This window comes from Terrapene carolina, unplaced genomic scaffold (assembly GCF_002925995.2).
Source record: "Terrapene carolina triunguis isolate 2854851 unplaced genomic scaffold, T_m_triunguis-2.0 Scaffold67, whole genome shotgun sequence".
NCBI lineage: Eukaryota > Metazoa > Chordata > Testudines > Emydidae > Terrapene > Terrapene triunguis.
In genome coordinates this window covers 48,652,497-48,678,028 of record NW_020664418.1, presented here as the reverse complement: position 1 = coordinate 48,678,028, position 25,532 = coordinate 48,652,497, and the positions used below count along the sequence as shown (strand labels likewise).

Below are 25,532 nucleotides of genomic sequence, written 5' to 3'. Positions count from 1 at the left end.
AGAAGTCCTTCCTGCTCTAATATTAATTCATCTGAACCAAAAAGCAAACATTTAAAAAGCTCTAGCTAAAAGGACAGATTATGAGACCCCAAGTTGCATTAAAAAACTCTTCCTATTTCTATACATAAAAGAAAATACCTGTAAGCTTGTTTATTCCTAGATCAATTTCTAGGTATGTTTAAGAGTAAAACGGATGGACTGTTCTTTCCCTCTATAAACAGGGACGAGTAGGACGACAAACAGATGTATTGTTTAAGAAAACTGGTCAGCAGGAAACCAAACCCAAAAGGTTGCAAAAACTATTAATTGCCAAAGGTACCAATGAAAGGCAATCAGCTGCTACTGAAGTAAACATCTGTAACTCCAAAAGATGCACAAGGATTTAAGTGACTGAGCTACTATATTAGCACTGTTAACGCCTAAAAATTAAACCGTTCCTGGATTTAGTAAATGAATTCCCATTATTGCTTTTCATTGGAACCTAAATAGTCTTTAACTTTAGGAAATAAGAGCATTGTACTTAAAGAATTAAACCATGACAGCACCGTACTAGTACTTCTAAGGTAATGAGGTTCCAACAGTACGTAACAAAAATTTAACTATGCAAAGATTCAACAAAATCAAGTTGTTAATATTATGTATACAAGAGTGTTCTTGACCTTTAAATTAATGCATTATTTGTATTACTCTCTCAAACCTCTTAAGAACAGGATTTCACTTTTTATAAAACCAGTACTCCTGCACTTAATAAAAAGGGTACTTTTATCTGGTGACATAAGTGTTAAATACTATTATAGCTAATATGTGCCATACCAAAAAGCCTTATGAATGAAGATTAAATATTAAAATATCCAGCACAGTTATAAACATATAATAATCTGCCTAACAAATATCTTTATGAAAAAGAGTCAGCAAAGTGAATTGTGCTCTTTGCAAGGTGGAGCTTTTGTATCCAAAAATATCTTTCCATTGTCAGAATCTAAGAGGCCATTTAATAACCTTACAAATAAGCCCCAATTTTGCTAGGCAACAGAGTAAGTAGCTAAGTCAGCTTTATTCTTGAGAGTCGCGTTTCAAAACTGAAAACTTTCAGCGTCAGGCCTGAGTGGATCTAGACAAATCAGGAAACAGATGCATCCTTATTCTTGACACAGTTTAAGTTTTAGCTGCAATTAAGACACTCTGTTGACCAATGACAAAGCACACAGTAATGAAGAAGTATGTTACATTTCATGGGAAAACTAAGGGTATACAGGATGCAAAATAAAGTTTATAACAATTATTCATATTGTGTAATTCAGCTGGTGATAAGAACTGTAATATGTACAAACTATTGTTTAATTCCTCTTATTCTCCAGCTCCTTTTACCTCAGTTAACAGTTCAATAAATCTGTTTTGATTAACGTATCTGATCTCATTTCCAAATTCCATGGGACTAACAATTAAAGGCATTTGTGAGTTGCACAGATTGGTATGGGAAGCAAACAATCCTGTCTATTTCAAATTTTGCAGCAACCTTTATTTGCTTAAATGTCCTTTGGACTATTGACTCTTTTTTTAAATTGAAAACAATAAAAGCCTATCATTGAAGTGTACATATATACCTATCAACTTCAGTTACAGAATTTAACTCTGGCTCCAGGAGCCAGTTGTTGGTGTGCATGTATACACGGATACATTCATCCTATTGCTAATAATGGTCGTACCATGGCCAAGCACCCAGGAGTTAAGCTATGTTCAATATCTAGATAAACTATCCCCTTTTAGGACCCAACCCATCAACACTTAAAGGTGATTAACTTAAAGCATTTGCATAGCCCCAGTGAAGTGAATGGAACTATTCACATGCTCAAAGTTAATCACGTGCTTTTGTGCTTTGCTGGATATGGGGCATAGGCACTGGATCCCAAACTCACATAGTTAACATTTAAGTGAACACAGCTTTTAACTTGCATTAAAAATTGTCCCGTAACAGCCAGTTTAGTTTCATCAGAACCAACTTTGGAGGAGTTACTTTTACACTTACTGGACAGAGAAGAGATACTCTTAAACTGGTTGTAGCTATTTCACTGTCTGGGTCTGCAGTCAGTTTCTCTTTTACTGCCATTTGAAGGAAGAAAAACAAACAGAGAAAGGTTTGTTATACACACTTCACTAGGATAATATAGTAATACATATGCCTAAAACAATCTGCTTTAAACCTGCAGTTTGCTATGTCTATTGGGAATGAACAACATTGATTATATTGTCCCAAACGCCTGCAGTCTGTAAACCTGAAGTAAAATATTCATGTGTGCATGTGTAGAGTGTAGTTCCTATGCAGTTTCTACTCTCCTAAAACTTCAGTGGAGCACCATGAAAGGAGAAACTTCTTAAACATAATATTTCATTTCTAAAAAAGGAGTTTCTGCATAAAAATACTAGATTTTTTTATGGGTAAGCATTTTAAAGTGATAAGCTCTCTAATAAAGCAATATCAAGTTCTTTGGTCAACTGCTGGATTTAGGCACATTAAACATTTTTTGTTGTTGTTGTTGTTAAATCCTGCATGTAGGCTGGCAATGCCCTGCCTCTTTGAAATAGGTAGTCGGGGGCTCTAATGATTCAAGGGAAATGCAACAAGGGTTGCAGAATTGATAGGCAAAAGGAGGAGCATGACCAGGCAGGCACTCTTATAGAATTAGCATCGTAAGGATTGCAGTCAAATATAGGCCCTGGTTCCTCCCTTCCACCCTCCATTTTTGTCTATAAAAAGAGTTATAAAAAGTAACATAGTTGAGAGTTAAATGCACAGAAATCAGGCAATTCCACAGTTGCTACATGACCCTTAGCTGCCCCTTCTTAGTGGGTATTTCATTAATGTGTATCCTTGTAAGTGCGGTGTGGCCAAGCACAAAGTCCTTGAGAGGAGGAGACGAATGGCTCAGGAAACTTTGTTGGATTGCCTGATTTTTGTGCCCTTAAATGTCAAATCATAATGTTACATTGACATAGTTTCATACACACGACTGTTCAATATTATTTTTGTACTTGGCATTTAGTGGTGTTCTATTCTATGTAGGTTCTGATACTGTGTTCATCAGTGTAGTACCTGGGTACCTTCCAGAAGTAAATGAAGCAACATGACTAAGATCTGTCAAATGTTTGCTCCCTCATCCTCTCCCTGGGAAAAAATGTGCACAGCAACGTGTTCTGGTTTTTTGTTCCTTTTATTGAAGTTACCGGTAATTACACACACATTGCTATATCTTTGTATTAGATAAGGCAAGATCAAAGAAACACACCTTGCACTTACACAAGAAGGTGATGAGGTTTGGGATGGTCCTGTGGAGAAGGTCATTCCACAGTCTTGGGCCAGCCCCCAGCCAATCACTGTCTCCTGCACAGCTGAGCTTTACCCTTATTGTAGAAACTTCCATTGTGCCAGAGGAGCTAAGTTGTCAACCATGGTCAACATATCAGTATGCTGGTATCAGGGAACAACGTCAGCCACTGAGTTCACATTAGGAACTTGGAGCAAAATGCCAGGTGAAATTAGTTTACTGTTTCTTAACAAATTAAAACCGGATTAGTTGAGTGGCCAAAAATTCTCTTGCATTTTTACTCCACTGTAGCAATGGTCTTACTGGGCTGGCTCATAATGCAGGCAAAGGCCTTTGATGACTCAGATTTAGACCAGACTTCAGTGATAGCCATCAATGGAATGAATGGATTCTAGGACTCTCTCTTTTTATAAAATTTGTGAGTTCACTATATTTTTTTCCTGCGAAGGGTGAGTTAAGCAATGATAAGTATTTGTGGGGAAAATAAAAGGCTAGAGTTGCAAAGTTACACTATGGGTTGCGTGGAAGCCTGAAAGAGCAGTAACTATCACAGTAGTGCAGTGATACAGAATAAACAACTCTGCTAGTGAAGATTTAATTTCTGAAGGGATCAGGAGGTTTTTTCTTTCCTTCCTTATTCCCACGATTCAAAAATTTAGATTTACAAAAAGTAGCCTTGCGTATAGTAGCAGAGGCCAGTGCTAAAAATCTTTTTACAAAAGCTGTTCCTTTATATTTAGATCAAGAATTTGAATGTATCAGACATACTTAGTGCTTTAGAATGATCAGGATTCCTTATTCCTTTTGCTCGTAACCTCTGTAGTAAAACTGTAGAAGACAGCTGTTTTACAAGATAAACTGCCATAGAGTAATTCTGGAAAACAAACATATAATGAAACAACTCAGCTGATATAATCAAAAACAACAATCAATCTGCACAAACACCATATAAAATTTATAATCTCAGCGATTAGGTGGACCTAGGCTTCAACCATCGCTACAAAATGATGGCATAACATTTACAAACTAAAGAAAATCCATTGTGTCTATGTTCTTAGTAGGTATTAGGAAGTTCTCAGGACCAGGATTTTAGTCTTTAGTAGAGAAGCAGCAAGGCGGATCACAAGTTCCACTGAGATTAGAGCCAGTTGCAAGGGAAGTTATACATTCAGCTATTCTAACAACACAGTTATAACTTTTCTGAAAATTTCAAATCTGCAACTTGGGGCATTTTGTCGACAAGCAATTTATAAAGGATAATTTCATATAAATAGCATTAAGGCAAAGTGCAGTACTGCACACACATTTAAGGGAAACAGTCATGTCAAATTTGGTCTAAAGATCAAGTTTTGAAAAATAAGCTTTTATAAAACTTAAGACCAGTAGACATGCTTCCATGAACATATTTCATTTAACTGCATTTGAAGCAAGTGGACTTTAAAAAAAACAAAACAATCCAACCTTTGTATTCTCTGCAGTGTTTACAACCCAATCTACAGGCATTGCCCTGACACATGAGAATCTGAGAGGGAAGTTTATTACAGAACTCCACAACTAGTTTTATTATTGGAGCCGAGAGAACAAACTACAACTGTACAGTTGTGAAGATTTTCGATTTTTAAAGTTATTTTGGGGTTTTCATATTAACAATATCATATCATAAGAAAGTGCATTGTCTTTTTTAAAATAGGCTATGAAACCACACAGTACAAGCAGAAACCCCAAGGGCAAAAAAAATTGTGTCCTCATGTTGCATGGTAGGACCACATTCAAAACCATTTGGTATAAAATTTACTCTCTCTCTAAACTTGAGCACGATTAACAACTATTTTCTTAAAATAGAGAATAATCAGGTTATTTTAAATAGTTTATCACAGAAAACACATGCTAAGAAAATTCTTTGGAGGGCAATCCCCCACTTCTGGATCCATAAGCCATTCGCATTATTTGTTTAAGATAATGATAAATATGAGAAAGGACTTCAACAATAATTGGCAGGTGGAGAGGGCTAGAGGGGACCCAGTCCCCCCAAAATGTATTTTCTGAGCCACCCCATGTCTGCACACACATCCAGCTCAGCACGAAAAACTTCCCATCTGACTGAGCCAGGGCCAGAAACAGGCTGGGGAATGGTGTAGAGATGGCCCTGCCTGAGTGCTGGATTCCTGGCAGGTGGAATTAGATTCCTCAGCCTCAGCTGAGAGCGCTGGCTCCCAAATGGCACTTCCCAGGAAGTTTTACTAGGATGGGGTGAGCATCCCTGGAGAACGATCTTGAGGTAACTGGACGCAGCCCCACAGCACAGAAGCAGCCACCTGCATGGTGAGCATGGGGTGGCCTAAGCGCCCCCCTAAAAGGATATTTTTACCAGCCACCTATGATTTCAATAATAATATATACCATAAAATTTCACCATTTAAATATCAGAAACACCACATTATTTTAAATATTTTACTCTTGCTAGAGATGCTTCCATCATTAAAAACCTCTACTGCTTTAACGTGTTTGTTTAATGCCTCAATTAGGATAGAAGTTAGGGAAATGCTAATTAACATTGTGAAATTATTTACTGACAGCTTGAATCTACAAAGCTAGGTACTTGCCCAAGGCAACGTTCACAGAAGTCTTTGGAAAGCAGATTGTGTAGAAACCACAATTAGGACTTCACTAAAGGTATTCTCTACCAGCTGAGACATGTAACCCAACATTTAAAAAGAACAAATGCCCAATTTTTATCTACCATGCACGTCCATAAAATAAAACTAATTTCTACTGATTTATTGGCAGGATCTCAAATAGAATTAGGAAGCATTATTTCTTGTGGGGAAAAGATCTGACTAATCGTTTTTGTTAGATATACTGAGTTTATTTGCCATTACTCTTCTAGTTTTGATGACTATAAATTCAAAAGCTTTTCCAAGATACAATTTAAGTTATAGCAAATGTCCATTTACACCCAGAAAGCTTTGTGAAAACAGCTACTTCACTATAAAAAGCAGCACGGGGTTGGATTTTTCAATGGATCTCCAACAGACAGAAATAATTAGCAGTAAACTAAAGCAGGTGAATTTTTTTGGAAACTTGTTGGACATTTTGAAGCTTCATTTGTTTTTTTTTTTTGTTTTTTCTTCCCTAAAAAGCCAGTAGTTTTAAAAACAGCATTCGGCAAGGAACTGTTCCATAATCTAACTGGAGATCTTGTCGTGCTTCCACTTAAATCCATTTTGATAGGGGGGAAATACAAGAGTGATATTGTATACCTGACTCTTGTGCACAGATGGGCAATAACTATTTTTCTACGCTGTTTCAATGAATCATGAGTTTTAGTCCACACTTGGAATAGATGATACTACATCTCAGGCTAATTCTCAGACTCTAGAGAAATAGAATGGCTGCTGGTAGCAAAGCCACATCTGATCAGCATTTCTCAAGTCCTCATTGATTTTGTTAAGCATATCTGGCTTTCATCGTGAACATACACACACAAATTCTCAATGCACTGATCACTGATAAAGGATTGCATCTCATGGACTGACTGACTAACTAACTAAAAAATACTTTCCACAGGCTATTCCAGATGGATAGAATTTCAATGGAACATCAATCATTTAAAAACAGTAATTACACCCCCCCCCAAAGATGCTATAAGACAAAACAGTACAGTTAATAAAGTATGTGGATAAAATACAGCTGTGAGAATTGAAGCGTTAAATGGCAAGTTTAAATCCCCACATGCACTACTGAGTTTTCATACTTTAAAAGATTTACCTCTGCATTTTCAGAGTTAAGAAACACTCCCCCATGCAACGTGTTATGCACTGGTAGGCTGGCATTACAAATCTCTTTGATCTAAGGTAACATGCTATAGCACACAGGCATAAAGCGGTAGGGTGGGGGAAGAGGAAACAAAAAATCCTTCGTTACCCATTACTATATTCCATAAGTGTTTTTCTCACCAATTAAGCTTGCTTGTTAGCTTTCTAACATATGCTGAAGTACAGATGATTAAAACTTTTCTCTAATACATAGACCTGACCAAATAGTAACTCACTCTTCCAATTTCTGCAGTCCATGAAACGACGATGGTGTTTGGTACCGTTGTAGACAATCTGACAAGTGAGGTAATATTGATTGGTCGGCTAGGTCGCTTTGGTTCAACACCATTTTTGGTTGGTGGAAGATAGCCCTAAAATGAAACAATTATTTTTTCATTTTTCCCCTTTACAAGACCTATTTTAATCTCATTTTTCCTAACAAAAACACCACACACAGTTTGTGAAGGGATATTAACCTGCTTTTTTCCCCCTACGTATTTAAAAACGCAATCAGTAGCCAATATCTAAATCTTGGAATTGCTAACACCATTCCAATTTGAAAAACTACATAAAAATCAATCTCATCTTCCCAATGCAAATTTTTAGATTTAGGGAATTTTATGCTAGCCATTCTACATCAGTTAGTGTTGAAGGTTTGCCATGGTAAATCTCGGAACACTGTGCAACAGTCATAGTAACAACTCCTAGAAATCATGATAAAAGTTACACAGTCACAGACAGGTATTTAGGAACCAACTCAACACTGCAGAACCAGGCTTATAAATTTAGTTTAAAATATTTATCTTTATGGGGACACTAAGGGTATGTCTACACAGCAATTAAAAACCCACGGCAGGCCCGGGTCAACTGACTCAGGCTCACAGCGGTTGGGCTGCAGGGCTGTAAAATGGAGCCCGAGCTCTGGGACCCAGCAAGTGGGAGAATTCCAGAGCCTGAATATCTATACCATAATTTTACAACCCCCGTGAACCCGAGTCAGCTGACATGGGCCCGCCTGTTTAATTGCTGTGTAGACATACCCTTCGACAACTGGGGTTCTTAGGTCTGAGCCCTTTCCCTTACACAGCAAGGTTACACTTTTCAATAACAGTTAGCCTACCTCTTTATCCAGTTCATTCACCCAACCATCAGACTCTCCTCCCCCTCCGCCATGTCAAAACAAACATTAAAAAACATGAAAGTCACTATTCTTATGATATTTCAGGCAAACATATATCCTTAGCTGAACTACTCCCATGATACAAATCAAAGGAATCTCTATTACTTACTGGAAGGCTACATGGTTTCCCATTTACTTTCACACAGAGATTGGGTGGGAAGTGATCTTCTTGTGGACAACTGGTTTCTGATAAACAAAACCTAAATGCAAAGAGTTTTGATCACCTTTCATATTTAAAATGTCTTAAAGAAGTTTTTAGAGGACTTCATGTTACTAGAAATGTATTTTTGCTATTGAATTATGGATGTGTGTTTAAAAAGATTCAGATGAGGGTCTGAGCAGCATGTAGAATTAAATCTTTAGCTCTGATAGAGAAGTCTGGAATTATTGGGTTGTTCTGTATTGCCATGTGACCATCAGCAGAAAAGCCCCAAGCACGAGTACTTGATTGGACGAAGAGGGCTCAAGGTTCCTCCAGGTGCGTCTTGCTTCTATGACTTGCTCATTATGAGACAAAGCATGTTCCTGTTACCAAAATCCTTCAGTGTCTGCCCAGTTTCTCTTCCCTGGATCTCTGCCTGATCTCAACTTACTAAAAGCCAAGGTTTTTGTGAAGGAGAGAATACATGCTACCTCTCCAACTATTCCTCCTTTATCTAAGATAAGCAGGCCATGCTGCAGCAGCTAAGGCTTCCAGTGTTAGTCTGATGCTCAAGGTCAGATCTTCTACCTCAGTTCAGACAGTTTCTGATAATGCTAATCTCAGTATTATGAAGGCATGTTTGCTGCTGGAAGACAGACCCTCTTTTGTCCTCTGAGATGACTGTAGATCCCCAAGACCTCATACTTGCCAGCCTTACTGATGGGCCAGATTTAAAAGTAACCTTTAGCTCCTCTAGATGTCTGCTAGGGGACTCTCACTATCCATTCAGAAATACCACTAAAATAAAGAGGTTAATCGGCCCAAACCAAATTATGGTAAGTCTGTCAGTAAACTCAAAACAGACTGATTATCATTTCCCCACCTCCTGTCTCCCTGGTTGAAGACAGGGCATAGAGCTGCTATGCTTGGCAGTTGCACCAGTTGAACAAAGTGGATAGCACCCCACCGAAATCATGCTGGAATACCCTCTCTGCTTCCTCTCTAGATCTAGCTGAGGGAGGCCCAGGCACCCATATCCAACAGATCTGAAGTGGGGGCAGGGAGCACAAGCACAACCTACAACAGCAAACAGAGGGAAGTTGTGGTCACAGCTGAGTGCCTGTAGGGCTGCTGACAGACTGGATGGAGAGTCAGGAGGAGCTTCTGGAAAGCTGCACAGAGCAAGGGCAAATAGCTGTAGTCTGCTCTTTTTACAGTAGCCCCAGGCTGGGATTTCTAGCAGGAGTCAGCTCCTTCCTATGCTTCCTTCTCCCACTGTTGGAATACAGCAGGATTAGACTTATTTCTTCCCTCATAGCCCCTGAAAGAGCAATAATGATTTACTAGGGAGCATACACATTAGAAAGAGATGTCATAATAAGGTTTATATTCCCAAGTATTTAAAAATCCCCTGGCCCCAAGATTATACTGTATGAATACTGTACCTTAGCTGGACCTGTACTGTGAAGTCACATTTGGTCCCAGAAATGTCCCTAGCAAAGATAGGACAAATACAAATTAACAATATGGCACATAGTAAAAACAAAACCTGAAAAGCAAAGCTCTGATGAGTGAGTACACTACCACAATCTGGGATACTTCATCTCTTGTTTAGGCACGCTCCTCCAAAACTGAGATTTATCAGATTGCACACCTGAGGACTCCTCAAATGCTCACTGACTATAAAGGACATTGGATTAAGCCTCTTGCCAGTAGTTGTGGCCCATTATTTCACCACTATCTCTACACTTTGCATCTTCACCATTATTCATGGACCACCTTCATTTTCTGGTCCGTCAAACTATCACGCTCTGAACTATTCATCTCTATCATGTTGACCATAATAACTGAATCAATATTCTCAATCTCTGTATCTTCCTTGGTTTTATATATTGGAAGAAAAATTTCCACAAGCATGTTCACATGCTTAAAAGGAGAAATCACATAATCATGCTCATCCCCTCCCCCTCCACCTTTTGTCACTCTCGTCACATCACTAAAATTCAGGTTATGAGCTCTTTTGGGCAGGGCCTGTGTCTTTTGTATGTATTCTGTGAAGCGCCTATTATTATTAAAACAGATTTGGGTTCAGTTTGGTTTGGTCTTTTTTGAAGATACTGTAAACTGGTTCAGTTTCAGAGTTCAGAAATACTACCCTGAAGGATTTATGGAAATGCACTTACATTGAACTGCTGATTTGCTGCACTTGTTGCGGTGTCAATGCAAATGCAAAACAGGTTTCTCGAAATCGCTGGCTATTATCTGATGCTAGAAAAAAAAAACAAGACAGCGTCACTATAAAATACAGCAATATAGAAAGTATATGTAGCATGGTACCTTGCTTTGGAATAAAACTAAAATATCTTAATATATATTTATATCATACATGATATAGTGTTAAAAGTATCTGCTAGTAGTTTGTTTTAGCAACTTATTTCAAAGGCACCTAGATATACACCTTTATTAAAGCTTTTATAAAAGCTAAAGAAAATAACTGAACATTTTCATGAAAATAATATTAAGGCAGTGACAAATCAACTGAAGAAAGAGCATTTTCTATCTACCAGTCTCCGAGAAATAAAAAAAGGTTAACTTTGTCAAGACTATTATTTGGCTTTAAGCACAAAATGAGCGAAAATGCTTTTCAAAGAAGCCTTTATGATCACATTTTTTCTCGACTCATTTTCATTATACGTTCCTGAATTAGTCTGTAAAAGTACAGTAATTATATACATGAGAAAAATGCAGAATTTACAGTTGAATGAGATGAGCAGCTCCCATCAAAACCACAATATACATTTAACAATATATGTTATACACTCATGCTTTGTGAGATGTACAATTCAGACATAACAGTTGTGCTTAATTTATTAAAATATAAATCTTTCAACATCGGATCCATCAAAAAATAAACATTATGCATGTATCAACACACCTGTTGGGGAAGGAGTAAACGAAATTCTAAGCTACCCAGGCTTGTGCCTGCAACTTCTCCCTTGCATGAGGATACTGCAAGGATCACTGTGTTGTCACAGACCGTACAATCTGTGGATAAAGTACTTTCAACTGCAAAGCTATTAAAAATGGTACCTTTCCTGAGCACTAAAAGTTGCTTGCTTTAATTAAAAAAAAAAAATCCATCTAAGAAATTTTCACATGCTTATCACCATGGTATCAGAGGACAATTTATAACAAAAAAAGAACATTCAGTTTAATTACTTCAAACCATTTGTATCACATGATGATGACTAATTCCTGCTTTGTGTTTTAAACACCTACCAGTTTGATAATTTTCTACTTTGCTACCATGCACTTCCAACTCAGTCCTGAGGAACCATGGATGTTTAACAGGAGACCAGAAGGATCAACCCATAGTAAGACAACAATATATCCGCAGCTTGGATCCAATTATCAAATGGATACTATGCAGGTATTTGATGGATTCTAAACATCACAGTGACACCTTTAAACTACATTCAGATCTTTATTTTGTGTCAATATCACAGCTGTTGGGTATTGTCATAAGTGTGCACCGACAACATGCAGAATAGCTCATGTATAAGATATTTTATTGAGCCGTCACTTTGGTCAATACATACCATGAACAGTACTTATAAGGGATAACAACTGTTGCGTTATTAACATTTGTGTGCAGGAAACCAATAAAGCCATATGGATATAAGTAGACAACATGCCAGTAACAACTTTTTTTGTGTGCGCGCGGGGGGGGGAAGAGAGAAGAGGAGACTATTTAAATAGAAAAAACTGTGTGTTTAAAACTGTGTGTTTATCTACCTTCCTGTCATTTATACTAAATCAATTTCATTAATAGATATCACCCAGGATATATCCTGGCTGGTTAAAGAGATGGAACTTATGTAAAGTAGGACAATGTTTATTAATAAACATTTATATTATGGTAGCGCCCACAGATCAATCAGGATTAGGGTTCTAGCACATATCAAGCTAACAGCTAACTATCCCTGCTAACCATTCCTACCAACCCCAAACTCACGCTGTTAATTCTTTTTAAAAATCAGAATACTATTTCTTCCTCTGACAAACTAGAGATAGCACACTCTGGTTCAAAAACCAAGATCCAAATCAACCACAACTATGACAATTTATGAATTTTGGAAAAGTATAAATACAATGCACACAACGTACAATATAAACAAAACATTTGTATACTCCATGTATATTACACAAACACCCCACAGCCAGATATAAAAGAACAGTTTAATAATAAGTGATCTATTGTGTTCAACCCAAGATAAACTAGCCAATCATTCTAATATACTGCCCTGCAAAAGATGCTTTTTAAAAAAAAAAAAAAAAAAAAAAAAAAAGAGGGGAAGGGAGTGAAGAATTTGTTCTCTTCTTTGTTTTTGTTTTTGAAGATACGAAAGGTGGTCTGAAGAATTCTTGTTTTGATTTTTAAATTTCTTGCTTGTTTTTTACCTTAGAAATTTCAAGTCTGGTTTTGCTAGAGAAGCTCTGGAAGGTCTCAGGGATGTTTGTTGTAAGCTGCAACACCTTAATTGAAGGACAAAGGTGTTGAATGTTTAACAAAGGCTTCCTTTATCCAACATTTCATTATTCAGTGAAGTTAAATAGGTGTTAGCAAAAACAAAGTTCTAGAACAGTCTGGCTAGAAATCTCTTCCTCTCAGTTGCTCAGCTTTCAACTTGATTGGCTCCTGCAGCACCACCAGTCTATGGGAAACCTAGATGTAGAATATGGGTGAAAGAACCTAACAGAAAAAAGCATTTTTAAAAACTCTCTCTCTCTCACACGCTCTTTCTGCCCTCCCCCAGTTCTACATAATAAAACCACAACAACAACAAAAGACCATAAACTCAATTTTCCACCCCCTTCTTTGCAAGTCTCTTTTAATCCAACAGCTTGTTTTGTTTTTTACTAAGCAAAAATACACAGGCCCGTGACCTTGAAAAGTAACTTCAAATCCTCTGTGTACAATTTCATGGTGCTTCCCAGTTCCGCCAAATTGTTACCATCTTAAAATGTAGAAGTACATTCTTCTGTGCTGACATGGGAGATTCCATAAGTCGAACTTCTCCATATGCTATAGCCATGGCGCATTTATAAAAGAATGGATGCCTTTTGCTTGAATTGATTTAGTTCCAAAATATGTTATTTTATGGAAACCATCATCCCTCAAATTCATATAACCTTTAAAATATCTGATTAAATCATAAAAATCTTAAATGATCCTTTTTAAATTTAGGATTCGTTTATTTAATCTAAGAACATTGCCTAGATTTAAACATACACTGAAAGGGATAAGAAAAAAAAAATTAGGCTTGTTTTTGCATTTGCTTTTTTAAACCATCATTGTTAGTTTATATTCCAAGATAACTGCAATGAAAACATGGAATGAGTTTTTTCTCCAATTGATAACCGAGAGAATACCCACTCCATCCCAATAGCTGAGCAGAAAGCAGCATTGGATAAACCAGTAGTACCCAAAATGCGGGCTTCAGACTCTCAGTGATCTATTCTACAACGATGTGCTTGATCACAAGCTGCAGGCTCTTCTCCCCATTCCCAGGTGCAAAACAACATTGTCCAAATATTGCTTTTCCATGTAAGCAATTGCTGTAGTCATCACAGGAATGTTACCCAACTGCAAATGGAAAGGAAGAGTCCTTATGAATTGAAGGGAAGTTGGTCCAGAAGCCATTTCAAATAAGTCTATCCACCTTAAAAAAAGATTTCAGAATCCTAGTCAGACAAAGCAATAAGCAAATGATCATCACTGTCATCACCATCTGCAGGAAACTGTGTAGCTCAGTATGTTGGTTAAAGCCAATATTAGTTTGGATGTGACCTACCAAAACTGTGCCTGATACTATTAGTAAGGAGGTTGTCCATCTGAAAAACAGCATTTAAGTGTGACTATGTCAAAGTGTACAATTCAGTGTGCACTCTATTAATTGAATTTAACCTTGTAAAATTAATATATTCTAATAGGTAACCAAGACCACAATTGTATATTTGCATTTATATTACTTTGTAATCTCAAGGTCAGTCACTTTTTAAATGACATGTGATTGTCTTGAACTCTTAACAACCTAGGAAGTGTTTAAGTTCAAATACATATACACTTAGAATGTCCAACTGGGTGTTTTGTGTATGCATGCATGCGAGAGAGCTTTAAACAAGATGCAATACTCTATACCTCAGGGGGAGCGCCCTGTAACCCCCATTTTCATCATTTATATATAATGGTGATCTTGCATATAAAGCATGCCATGTGAGGTATCAGGGGAAAGGTAATGATCTGCTGAAAGTCACTGTTCTATCTAAATATGTATATCATTAGTGCACATGAAGTTATGAGATTGTGTGTATAGCGGTCAGTAACATGCTGTAAGTTGGGGAATCAGCCAGACATTAGCTCCCCAGAGACAAAAGCAAGGGAAATAACCAACGCCCAGGCGGGCATCAAACAATCATCAACAACCATTGTCCAGCAAGGGAGTTACAACTCAATGACTCGCCTGGCATAAGTCCGCATCAAAGGAATTGCTCAACCTTGCCTGGGGACTCAGCAATGCCCACCAGACATGCCTGGACTTGTGTTCTCCAAGCACATGGACTAAGGGTATAAAACAGAACACAGGGGCCCCATGCTGGGCCTCTTCTGCCCCCCCCCCCCCACACACACACCATGCTGCAAGCAACAAGGACACTGAGAAGACTGAAGACTCAACAGAGGAGACTGGCCCAGTTTTCAAGGGGTGAAACCTGTGTACTAGGAACTGCAATATTCGGGGGGGGGGGGTGAGAAAAACTGCTTAATCTAGATGTTGCCCAGTCTAATAGGGTTGAGAGTTTAGACTGCGTGCTTATATTTTATTCTGGTAACCACTCTGACTTTCTGCCTATCACTTATAATCAGTTAAAATCTATCTTTTGTAGTCAATAAACTTGTTTTACTGTTTATCTTTACCAGTGGGTTTGCCTGAAATGTTTGGTAAATCTGCTCAGGTTTTGCAAAGGTTGTTGTATATCCACTTTCCATTGATAAAGTGGTGAACCAATTAATAAAGTTGCACTGCTCGTCTTGAGCAGTGCAAGACGGTATATTCCTGAGGTACGAGGCTGGGAGCTGGGGGGATTCGGTTGGTGCCTTTCTCTGTGTGATTCATGAGTGGTTCTGGGAGCATTCATGCAATCTAGCTAGGTGTAGGGCTCCACATGCACTTGTGCTGAGTGATAACAGCGCCTGGAGGGGTTTGCTGCTTCTCACTAGCAAGGCACTGTGAGAGACGGCCCAGGCTGGAGAGTTAAGAGGGCACAGCTGTCCCACCATCCCAGGCTGCACCCTAGGGATCCTGTCACACAAGATATTCATTTAAACCATTTAGATTTACCACATTCACATTTTTCTGAGGAAGGGCAAGTGCAAGATCTGAAGCAGGTCAATCCTGCCTCAAAATATCACCGTGGTTGGCGACTTGAGACTTTGTGCCAACAACTGCACCTGTGTACCCAGGCATCTAAGCTCAGCATTAATGTCTGTAGCTGGTTCTTTTCAAACTCTCTTCCTTACATATGAAGAAAAAAAATACAGGAATTAATTTTATTTTAAATTAATTTTATCTTCTTCCTTCGGAACTATTTCACTGTATCTCAGCTCTTCACATTTCAGACTGCAAAACCTTTGTATGAACTCAAAATGTGGTTATGTGCCATGCCGTGCATCTGAGTTTCATCAGTAACTGGATCTCCTCATTCTACTTATGCATTTGGTAAGTCTTCATAATATTCTTTTTCTTACTAATTTGTCTTAACTGGTTCTGCTTTTGACATAACATATTTTAAAAAGTGAACCAAGAATAAAAAAAGACCATGTGGAATCAGCTTATAATAGACAAAATATATTAAATACATTGTACAAAAAACACCATGAATAAACAGAGTTATGATATATTAAGGCATCACTTTAAAAAAATTATAAGAAAGTCAACAGATGATCTAACAAAACTTTTCACTTCTCAGTCAGCTTCCGAACTGGACAACTAGCTGCATGTGGTTGTACTCTATTAGTGAAATAACATCCGCCAAATTCTGAAGGAATCCAGTGACTGAAACATTTTAAATACTCTGTAAATAAACAGTGTATATTTAGTAGTCGTCAACACACTGTGGTTAACTTGTCAGCTTGTACTGTAAGTAATCCATTCTCTAAGGTTCACAACTGTGTTTGACTCAAAGGTGCAGAAGGAAAAGTAAGGTGAAAATTGTGTTTTCTGTTCAGTCTGGTTGCAAGATACTGTCCATAAAATTACTTAACACATTAGGAGATGGGTGGGTACTTAACATTGCATGACAGTGTTTGTTTCAGTGTTACAAAATGTTACAAGGGTTTGGGTAGGTCCTGAAACTCACCAAAAAAATGTGTTAAGTAATTTTATGGACAGCCCCCATTTTAAGGTGCAAGATTACTGAGACTTTGCTTTTCCTAGTTAGTGAGCTTGGGAAGAATACAAAATAATAACTACTAAGGGACCAAATAGATATGAACTGTGAGACTGATTTGGAGATGCTCTGTAATAACTTATGAATATTATGTTCCGTTTGTCTGACAGACAGTTATAAGGGGAGGATGTAACAGATGACTACAAGGGGTTAATTCAAGAAGGGGTTTGCTGCACTTGGGCAGGAAAGAGGACAATAGCTTCAGATAACTACCCATTTACCCAGATCTTAGGGACAATCCAGTCCCACCTCCAAACCCCTATCAAGCCCAGTTTATGAACGAGGATCCCCTTACTAGACAGGGGAGAACCAAAAGCCCTGGAAGCAAAAAAAATTGGGGGGAGAGGGGGAGTGAGATTCTCCAGGGAGGGGAATAGTGGTAGTTGGGAACAGCTGATCAGAAGTTATTCTCACAGACCCCAGAGGCTAGAGGTCTGGAGTAAATAGGGACCTAGGCACTCTGCCAGGGCACAGCAAGCTTCTAGGTAAAACAGACATGCATATAGACCTTTTAATGTTTTAAAGTTATTTTTCTTTTATGCTTTGTTGTGTTCCTGTTAAGATTCAACAATAGTTTGGTTTAAGAAAGCTGCCTGGTCACTGTATGAACCACCGGTCACAGTTCCTGAAAGTCTGGTCACAGGATTCTCATCACTGTGCGTCTTGATTACTGCAACATCTTTTTCCCCAGGCATTGAGAAATGTATTCTTGTGCCGCTCATAAAGATTCAGAATGGTGCAGCAAAGATCATTTTCCTAGCCCAGCACTTCTACCACGTTACCCCTCTCTGAATCCTAATGCAGTGGGTCTCAACATATTTATCATTGTGGGCTCTCTGTGTTATGTGGGCCACATCCACACAATATATATACACACTACCTGTATGGCCCTGAGGATGTCACATGGGCCACAGCTGTGTGCTGAATGGGCTGCAAGCAGCCCCAGGTTGAGAACCACTGCTATAATGGCTCCCATTTTTCCACTGCATCAAACATAAGTGGCCTGGCTGCACTTTCAGGCCCATCAAACCTCTCATCTCTCGCATTCAGTACTGGAGACCACTCCTGCCTCCAACGGGCCCATAAGGCCAGCCTCCAACACCCACTTGTTAAGTTTTTGAACAAGAACCTTCCTGCTTTCTCCCACCTCACATCTGAGGGGTCCTCACTATAAACATCTGCAAAATTACCTCCTTATCCTTCTTTAAATCCCTCCTTAAAACTCTCCTTTGCCATGATGCCTACAAAAAACCTAACAACAGTTAGGTCATTGGTGTGCAGAGAGATCAGACTATCAGGCTGACCAATAACGTCTCACTGTTTCCTTGCACTCTCCCATCTGTCTGTATCCATATGTGGTGCCTCTGATACTTAGATTATAAAAACTCTTTGGGGACAGGCCTTTTGGTTTGCGTTTGTACAGTGCCTAGAACAGTGGGGTCCTGGTCCTTGACTGGGGCTCCTAGGTGCTATGGCAATATAAAGTATTTTTATTAATAAAGGTTCCAAACTGAGTTGGGCCTGCTGAGGGGGGGTATGGCTGAACTCTATAAAATCATGACTGGTGTGGAGAAAGTAAAGGAGGAGGTGTTATTTACTCCTCCTCCTCCTCCTAACAGAAGAACTAGGGGTCACCAAATGAAATTAATAGGCAGCAGGTTTTAAACAAACAAAAGGAAGTACATCTTCACACAACGCACAGTCAACCTGTGGAACTCTTTGCCAAGGGATGTTGTGAAGGCCAAGACCATAACAGGGTTCAAAAAAGAACTAGATAAATTCCTGGAGAATAGGTCCATCAATGGCTATTAGCCAGAAGCTGGGAATGAGCAACAGGGAATGGATCACTTGATGATTACCTGTTCGTTACCTCTGGGACACCTGGCACTGGCCACTGTCGGAAGACAGGACACTGGGCTAGACGGACCTTTAGTCTGACCCACTATGGCCATTCTTATGAGTAATCACTGTGTTAGTGCACAAGGTACTCTAGGCTAGGGCCAAGTCTAAGAATGGCAGGATTCCACTGACAGGTAAAAGCAAGAGGCCTAAACAGCTGAGAGGGAGCACTCAATAAGACCAGAAGACGGGACAGAGCAGAGCTAGCCCTGTACCTGTGTGTCTTAAGTCAAGTCTCTGGTTGCTTCCAAATCACTGGAAGGTCCTCAGTCCCTTGGTTAGAATGCTTCCATTAGTATAAGTTCATAGTCCAGAGGTTTGAGCAGGAAAGAGGCAAAATGCAGATGTTTGCAGGGCCTTTTATAGCTTCTGCCAAGTGAAGGGAAACCGATTGTTCTCACTGTGGAAAATTACAGGGAACAAGAGGGTGTTTGGTGTCACATGGGCAAGTCACATGTCATGTCCATGAATGCTTCGCTTAGTCATAGTAGAAGCCATCATCCATACCCTAGTTAGAACGTTCAAAGCAAGTCCATTAAGTGTAGATAGGCGTCTCCCATGGTCCATTGTGAGTTAAGCGTTCCTTGATAGGCCATTTAACTTGAGTAATCCCTTTAAGATGTGCAGGCTAAATACCTTGTGGAAGTTACCACTTGAGCAAACATTTGAAATACAGGTACACAGTTAATATTCATAACTTCAGATACAAAAATGATACATGTATACAAATAGCATAATCATATTCAGCAAATCATAAATTTTCTATTGACACCTTACTTGATATACTTTGTATGAGATTTGTTGCAATTATATAACAGTGGTAGCAACAATGACCTGCATGGTCATATTTTAATCAGATAATGTCACACCGAGACAATCAGTACCACCAGAAATGGAAAGTTAGAAGTATTAATGCTTATATAAGTCTAAAGGAAAAAATAAGCCCCCAAATACTTCCAGCTATTAACTGAGACTAATATAAAGACCCTAGCTAATACTGCTAGCTCTAGCTCAGGGATTGAGCTTTCAAAGTCATTTATACTATAAGAGTATCAGTATTACAGAGAATATTCATTCCTTAGTGAGAAATTATTGGATTTAAGGAAATTAGAAATGGATAAAAAGCTTACCACCTTCGTGAACTGAACCTTTTACACAATTCCTATACTTCTGCTGGATATGAACAAGTCTTGATACAACTGAAATCATAATCCACCTTTACAGTCCAAGACTACTGTGCTGGGGCATACAGACCCCACACAGGGCCCAAAGGGGTTAAAAGGCAATAATGGGCCCAGGTTACTGCACCCCTACAGGCCAACTGAGCATACTCCAGCAGGAAGAGCAGATGAAAAGGAGCTCAGGAGCCCAGGCAAGGGATGATGGACAGGCTGCAGGAGAGCAGAATCCTTCCCCAAGGAAGCCAGACAGAAGGTTGGTCTTAAGAGGGGACTACACATAGCAGGTAATGCCACCAGCAACCATCACCCACTTCAAGCAGCAGGGGGTCTTGCAAAGCCCTGCTCACTTGGGACTTTGTGAAGTTATTGACTGTTCAGACTATAGGTGCTATGCCCCAAAATGAAGGGGCACATAGGCAAGAAATAGCTAAGGGTGGCAAATTTAGGCTCTCTAAGGGGAGGATCCTGCCATTGTTACTTCCCACAGGGCCCTGGGTTGGGACCTGGTGGAGTGGGAGGGCCCAGGTCCTCCTACCACACCATGCTTAAGGACAAAGACCCCAGACACAGTGGGGAGGCCCAAATACTGCCAGCCTAGAGGCAGGGACCAGGCACTGCTACTGCCCCCCGACAGTAAGACAAGCGGCTGGAGAACACCAGGCTACCCGGCCCTCCAAGCCTCCCATCACAAAGACCATTCGCTATTATTACATAAAAATATATTTCACATTTGAAGTGAAGTGTGGCAGCTATTCCATGCAAGCAGCGCTATTGTCTAACAAAGGGAAAGCAAAACAAAAAAAAAATGATTTTTTTAATTGATACTAAAAGGGAGAATTCAAGTCAGGACACAAGTGAAAGTTGTCACGTGGTCTTTGCTTGACTCTGAGCAGGGGCGGCTCCAGGCACCAGCACAGCAAGCGCGTGCCTGGGGTGGCAAGCCGCAGGGGGCGGCCTGCCGGTCGCTGTGAAGGCAGCACTCAGGCTGCCTTCGGCGGCATGCCTGCGGGAGGTCTGCCGGTCCCGCGGCTTCAGCGACAATTCGGCAGCGAGGCGCGGGACTGGCGGACCTCCCGCAGGCATGCCGCCGAATCCGCGTTACCAGCGGACCTCCCACAGGCATGCTGCCGAAGGCTGCCTCACTGCCGTGCTCGGGGCGGCAAAATACATAGAGCCGCCCCTGACTCTGAGAGATTAAGACCTTTGTTTTTACATCTCACCATTAGCACAGTGTACTATGCTGGGGCGTTGGCTCAATGGTGTACAGCTTGATTATTTTAAAAGTGGCCTGTAGAGGGGGGAAATGATATAACACGTCAGAAGCTAAAAAAAAAATGTATATAAAGCATGTGTGTAAGTATAATGCATATACACCCACACAGCCAGCTCTGAAGCAGCTAGGTCAGAAGGAGGGGTGAGAGGAGTTGACGCTCTTAACTTACATAGCTAAGCCAGCAACCACCCCCAGGTACACCAGCTCACACCAGCAAAAGAAGAGTCCATTTGCCAGTGTAAGCTTCGTCTCTGCAAGGGAGCTTTGCTGGTACAACTATACCAGCAATGCCTTTGTAGTGCAAACTAGTCCTTAGAAATATCAGGAACCTCAAGTCTCATCTTCCCCATGCTGCTGAATGACTTACTGGATGATTTAGATATGGATTAGGAACTCTCCTTGCCCTTATCAGAAAGGGCAGAGGTTTGAATCTTTAACAGAGAGCTTTTTTCCCCCTACGGTCTTAAATAAATAGGTGTCAACAACAAAAATTGTAGAGAGTCTGCATAAAAATACATTTCTCATTGCAAATCGGTTTCTCTTGCAGGGTTTCTCTATTGCAGGGATTCTCAAACTTCATTGCCCCGTGATGCCCTTCTGATAAAGTTACTACATGACCCCAGGAGGGGCGGAGCCTGAGCGCCACCACCCTAGGTGTGGGGAAGAGGGGGCTGCAGCCTGAGCCCCGCCGCCCCGGGTGTGGTGGAGAGGGGGCCACAGCCTGAGCCCTGCCATTCCAGGTGGGGCTGGACCTAGGGCTTCAGCTTCAGCCCTGGGTCCCAACAAGTTTAATGCTGGCCCTGGCCACCCCATTAAAATTGGGTCACGGCCCACAGTTTGAGAACCGCTGCTCTATTGTCATAAACCTGCTAGTTTGGTCATCCACTGCATCTGGTCTGGGTTAAGTATGCAAGACACAAATTTCTATTCTGTGTATGATACATATACACACACACACACACACACACACACACACAAATGACATATTGTTAAGTATACAGATCAAGAAAAATTGGCAGAAAATGTTATCCCTCTGCAGGTTGCTCTAATTTTTCTACAGTACTCTGAAAAATATAAAATGCTAAGTATTATTAGTAGTCTTCTTTGGGGTTCAGGAATGTATCCCATAAAATCTTTAATGAACTCTGTACTATCACATCCATAAAAAGGGTATATTCATTAAGATTGTGTGATACTTCCTGATGTAACCAGATGGACATCAGATTGTCAATTAATTTATTTAGTCAAAAATGCTTTCCATCTTACTAAATAATTAAGAGCTAACATTTATACATTACTGTATTTTGACTAAATTATTAGTCTTACAAGTGTTATACTAGAACAACCGCAGAAATTTAGAATGTAAGAAAAGTCATTACTGAACTGGCTCATTACCAGTGACTTCTAATAACTGTTTATTTCTGAATACAGAAATATAGTATTACATAAAGCAACCATATCAAGACAGTACAACATTTTAGCAAACTTTTGACAAGGTCAATGAATGACCTTTGATTGTTCACTCATTGAGCCATAGTGATGAGCAACTCTGATCAACTATAGACGATTATTCAAAATATTATCTAGAAAATCCAAATGGTGGAAGTTCACAGGGCAAGTGGTGGGTTGTTTCTGCTTAGCTAGTTCCTCCCAAAAACTAAAATATCTAGTTTGCTACCAAGTAATTTTGTAGGGATTTTGTTTTTGTTTTTTGTTTTGTTTTGTGGGGGGGGGTGGGGGGGAAGGGAAGAGAATACATTCACACTATAAAGCCTTTTTATAGGCAGATGCAAAGAGTACTATTGAAAAAAATGACACACTGGCTCCAAATTAACACATGCATCATTGAATCCAGAAGCAAGCACAAAAAAAACCTCATTTATAAGAAATTAACATTATTTAGAAAGTATTTGGTACAGGATTAAAGTTGCAACATAAATCAACAGAAATTCACAGCGAAGGCTAATGTGTGTTGCTTCTCTCAATTCGATTTAACCAATTTCTCTTGTACCAGTCCAGTGTACCAGAGAAAGACTGCCACATGCAATCATTCTAGGGGAGGGGCGGGAAAAGAATGAATCCTAACCAGGACCAACATACAAGATATCCCTAACCAGTTTCACCACCGCAATCCTCGACATCCTGCATACAATATACACTTCCCTCCTGCTAACCCACCACTATCACCAAACCCCTCTCTTAGCACTAAACTTCTCCCTTCCTCTCTAATCAGAGAAACAAGTATTAGAGGCAGCACCTTTTGAATGTTCTATCCTTTGCTCCACTTAATTCTCCATAACCATTTAAATGCCTACATATAATACAGAACATAGGAGAGAGTCAATTGGAATATGACCACTGCCATAGAAGAGTTTCAGAGGGGTAGCCTGTTTCAGCAAAAACAACGAGGAGTCTTGTGGCATCTTAAAGACTAACAAATTTATTAGAGCATAAGCTTTTGTGGGCTATGACCCACTTCTTCAGATGTATGGAGCCTGCCTACTGTAATTTTCACTCCATACATCTAAAGAAGTGGGTCACAGCGCACGAAAGCTTATGCTCTAATAAATTTGTTAGTCTTTAAGGTGCCACAAGACTCCTCGTTGTTTTTGCCATAGAAGACTGCAACCACTTATAGGGAAAGGATGCCACTAATCACTATGGTGTCTATCACAAGGGTCCACAGAGCAAACTGGACACCTGAACAGATGAATACTTGGCTTCTAGGAATAGAAACAATGGGGCATTCTATGCAGCCATATACATTGCACAGACATAAGAAAGGCAAGAACACATGATAGCTTGGCTCTAAGAATTGGAACAGAACAGTCTAGCACTTAATAAGCAACTGGCAATCAAAACTCCTACATTCCTTTCTCTGTTCTGCCACAGACTCGCTGTAACACCATGGCCAAATCATTTAATCTGAGTGCCTCATTTTACCCAGCTGTAAAGAGAGTCTTGTAACACTTCTCTCATGGATATTGTGAAGCTTATGTTTGTGAAGTCCTTTGAGATCTTTGGATGAAAGCTGCTAAAGGAACGTGCAAATCAGTCTTCTCTCTCATGGAAACTGACCTCTGGTTCCTGCCTAGATTCTCTGAAGGAGAAAGGTAATCCCATTTGTCTGGGCTGCTATGAAACGGAACTAGATAATCTTTAGTGGGCTATAACCCACTTCAGATGCATGGAGTGGAAAATACAGTACCTGCCTATTGTATTTTTCCACTCCAAGCATCTGATGAAGTGGGTTTTAGCCCACGAAAGCTTATGCCCAAATAAATTTGTTAGTCTCTAAGGTGCCACAAGGACTCCTCGTTGTTTTTGCTGATACAGACTAACACGGCTAAACTGTGTTATTCTCCGACACTGTCATTGTGCAGTTACAAAGCATTTACCTAACTATAACGGCAAGACATACATTGTCACTAAAGTTCAATATTTCAAGTTTTGGTCAGTTTGTTGCAATCTCAAATTCATTTATATATACTGAGCTTTTAGCAATCAATTTTTAAAAGTTTAAAGTAAAAAACCCTAAATTTAACAACAAAGGAAACAACTTTTTGAACAAATGCCTAAATGTATATGATACTGACAGACAGGAAAGACTAAAGGCTACAATTAACTTGTGTAAACATTATACATTTTACAACTTTCCATAACTTATTTTATATACAGATGAAAGCAATGGAAATTCCATGCAACTGGATAAACAGTTATTGACACTATCTTTTTAAAGCATGCATTACAGTATTTCGGAGTAATGAATACAACCTCTGCAAACTTCCCCAAGGTCAAGAATGAACATCACCATTGATACTTGTTACCCCATCCTCCTCTCCTCACTCCCCAACACTCCATTTGTTTGTTTCTTCCACCAGCTAGATCTGGTCTTTTACAGGGTACGCTCGTTTGCACAATGCTAGTGCAATGGAGCCTCAATTTGACTGATGCCCCTTGGCATTACCGCTAAATAATTGTAAAACACAGGCTCTTCACTGAACACCCTTTCTAAGAGGCCAACTAAAGCAGGGATCCCTTAAACTCTGTCCAAAGTTTTCAAACCTGGGTGCCTAAAGTTAGATTCCCAAACCTATATTTAGGCACCTAAACATGAGTAGCTTGGTTTTTCCAGAAGTGATGAGCATTCACAAATCCCACTGAAATTAGTGGGATCTGCAGATGTTCAGCATCTTTTGGGGGGGGGGGGG

General features: G+C 39.6%; 1 protein-coding gene across 1 annotated transcript in view; it reads right to left on the bottom strand.

Annotated features, from left to right (window-relative positions):
* PIAS1 (protein inhibitor of activated STAT 1) overlaps positions 1-25,532 on the bottom strand; it is an 84,837-nt gene that overhangs the window by 9,310 nt on the left and 49,995 nt on the right. Inside the window, exons 3-8 of the mRNA XM_024199530.2 lie at positions 10,644-10,728; positions 9,906-9,953; positions 8,428-8,518; positions 7,375-7,509; positions 4,092-4,197; positions 2,027-2,100 (exon numbers count right to left, since the gene is read on the bottom strand). Coding sequence (XP_024055298.1) covers positions 2,027-2,100; positions 4,092-4,197; positions 7,375-7,509; positions 8,428-8,518; positions 9,906-9,953; positions 10,644-10,728 — 539 coding nt within the window. The remainder of the gene's footprint in view (positions 1-2,026; positions 2,101-4,091; positions 4,198-7,374; positions 7,510-8,427; positions 8,519-9,905; positions 9,954-10,643; positions 10,729-25,532) is intronic.